The sequence below is a fragment of the Poecilia formosa genome, unplaced genomic scaffold, assembly GCF_000485575.1.
Source record: "Poecilia formosa unplaced genomic scaffold, Poecilia_formosa-5.1.2 Scaffold981, whole genome shotgun sequence".
In the NCBI taxonomy this organism is placed as follows: domain Eukaryota; kingdom Metazoa; phylum Chordata; class Actinopteri; order Cyprinodontiformes; family Poeciliidae; genus Poecilia; species Poecilia formosa.
The window spans coordinates 66,420-68,891 of record NW_006800920.1 but is presented as its reverse complement, the minus strand read 5'-3'; the positions used below and the strand labels follow the sequence as shown (position 1 = coordinate 68,891).

At 37.0% G+C, this 2,472-nt stretch overlaps 1 protein-coding gene across 4 annotated transcripts in view; it reads left to right on the top strand.

Annotated features, from left to right (window-relative positions):
• Positions 1–2,472, top strand: part of LOC107832857 (gastrula zinc finger protein XlCGF57.1-like) — a 10,800-nt gene that overhangs the window by 2,274 nt on the left and 6,054 nt on the right. The window contains exons 3-4 of one of the 4 annotated variants that reach the window (XM_016667270.1): positions 395–1,414; positions 1,583–2,466. The exons of 1 other annotated variant lie outside the window; for it this stretch is intronic. In XM_016667270.1, coding sequence (XP_016522756.1) covers positions 395–1,414; positions 1,583–2,100 — 1,538 coding nt within the window. In that variant the 3' untranslated portion in view covers positions 2,101–2,466. Of the gene's footprint in view, positions 1–394; positions 2,467–2,472 lie in introns of those variants that run through there. 2 more of the 4 variants (XM_007544046.2, XM_016667269.1) reach the window with 2 other exon arrangements.

Below are 2,472 nucleotides of genomic sequence, written 5' to 3'. Positions count from 1 at the left end.
GTATGCGTTGAATATTTGCTCTTGTATGCATGAACTGAGTAAAAGAATTTAACAGAAACAATTAAAATTTTCTATTACAATGGCAGAAGATGTGGCTGTGTGGAGGCACCGAGTCTCCAGAGATTTTGTTTTCTCTGTATCTGTGGCTTTTGTATAATTTTCCTCATGATCTGAAGATAAATTGGACCTGAACTCAGAATTACCGAAACAATTTATTTGCTAAATACCAGAACACATAGCAAAAAGGTCTGTGATATGTTTGGACTGATTTTCACACATTAAATCAAAATCAAATCAAATTTTATTTGTATAGCACATTTCAGCAGCAAGGCATTTCAAAGTGATTCATAGTTTGAGTCAAAATGAAAAGCTTTTGTTTTGTGTTTTGCTCCAGATCTCTGTCAATGCTGTATGTGTAAAGAGGACAGGGTTCTCAATGAGCTCAGCAACCAGGAGGGGAACTCCACTTTAAAACAAGAGGAACCAGAACCTCTGCAGATAAAACAGGAACCAGAACCTCTACCGATGAAACAGGAGCAAGAAGAACCAGAACATCAACAGTTCAAAGAGGAAGAGAAGCAACTCAGCATCAGTCGGGATGAAGAGCATGTTGTGCTGAAACAGGAGACTGATGACATTTTGGTTAATCCTTCTAATGTGCCAAGAATCCACAATGAAGCAGAACCACAGAGGAACCAACTCATCTCTCATGGCTCTTCTGAGGATGAGAACCAGGAACAGGAAAGAAGCAAATCTGAAGACCCAAGAAACAGAGATGAGAATCAGAAACGAAATGAAATGTATCAGAAAACCAAACAGCTGAAAAGCACAACTGAGAGTTCAGAACAAAAAACACACAAGAAAGCTCACCAAGACCAAAAGCTATATTCCTATAAAATTTGTGATGAATCTTTTAATAAGGCAAGTTTATTGACAACACACATGAGAACTGACACGGGCAAAAAGCCCTTCACATGTTCAACTTGTGGAAAAAGTTATGACCACAAGGCTGGATTAATTTATCATATGAAAGTTCACTCAGGTGAAAAACCTTTCTCATGTACAAGCTGTGAAAAAAGGTTTACCAGTAAAGTAAATTTAACTGATCACATGAGGATTCACACAGGTCAGAAGCCTTTCTTATGTGGGACTTGTGGAAAAGGTTTCTATCGAAAATATATTCTAACTGGTCACATGAGAATTCATACAGGTGAGATGCCATTCAAATGTCCAAGATGTGGGAAAAGTTTCAGGAACAGTAGTTGTTTATATCGTCACATGAAGACGCATACGAATGAGAAGCCTTACTCTTGTGGAACCTGTGGAAAAAGGTTCCGTCAAAAAGGCACTTTAACTCGTCACATGAAGACTCATACAGATGAGAGATCTTTCTCATGTGGGACCTGTGGAAAAAGTTACAAAATCAAAAATGATCTAATTGGCCACATAAAGACACATACTAGTGAGAACTTTTTCTCTTGTGAAACCTGTGGAAAAGGGTTCAGTCTGAAAAACCATTTAACTTCTCACATGTGGACTCATACAAGTGAGAAGCCTTACTCTTGTGGAAACTGTGGAAAAGGTTTCCATGAAAAAAGGTTTTTAAATGATCATATGAGAACTCATACAGGTGAAAAGCCTTTCTCTTGTGGGACTTGTGGAAAAAGTTTCCATCAAAAAAACATTTTAACTTCTCACATGAGAACTCATAGAGATGAGAAGGCATTTTCTTGTGGGTTTTGTGGAAAAAGTTTCTGTTATCAAAGCAATTTATCTAGTCACCTGAGAATTCATTCAGATGAGAAGCCTTTCTCATGCGAGACTTGTGACAAAAGTTTCCGCTATCAAAACAGTTTAACTCGTCACCTGAGGACTCATACTGGTGAGAAACCGTTTTTATGTGGGACTTGTGGAAAAGGATTCAGTCATCAGAGCAATTTAACTCGTCACATGAGAATTCATACAGATGAGAAGCCTTTCTCATGTAAGACTTGTGGAAAGGGTTTCCGTCTAAATAGCCAGTTAACTGGTCACTTGAGAATCCATGTGGGTGAAACGGCAAAATCTGACCCTCAGGCACCAAGACACTCAGTAACTTAGTGTTTGGAAGCAGAGTAATTACAGCTGGGTAACATTTCTGTAATGTATCAGCTTGGAGAAGAAAAGAGTTTAAAACAGGACGTTTATTTAAAACACTAAACTTTCACTTTATTCTGTCAGTTTTATCTTTCCATTTAAAATGATTTTAAAGTGAGATATTAAGAGCTTACAAAGTTATGCATGTATTTTAATGTTTTTTCTGATCTAATGAAATATTAATAGTCTGTCTCTTGAAGTAACAATGGGTTTGAATGTTTTCAGATTTAGACTTGTAAAGCTGTTATTGTATGTCTATTCCTTGTACTTCTACTTTGTTTTATTTCATTCATTTAGCTCAGGATGCATGTTAGCTGTTACTATAGGAACTATTGG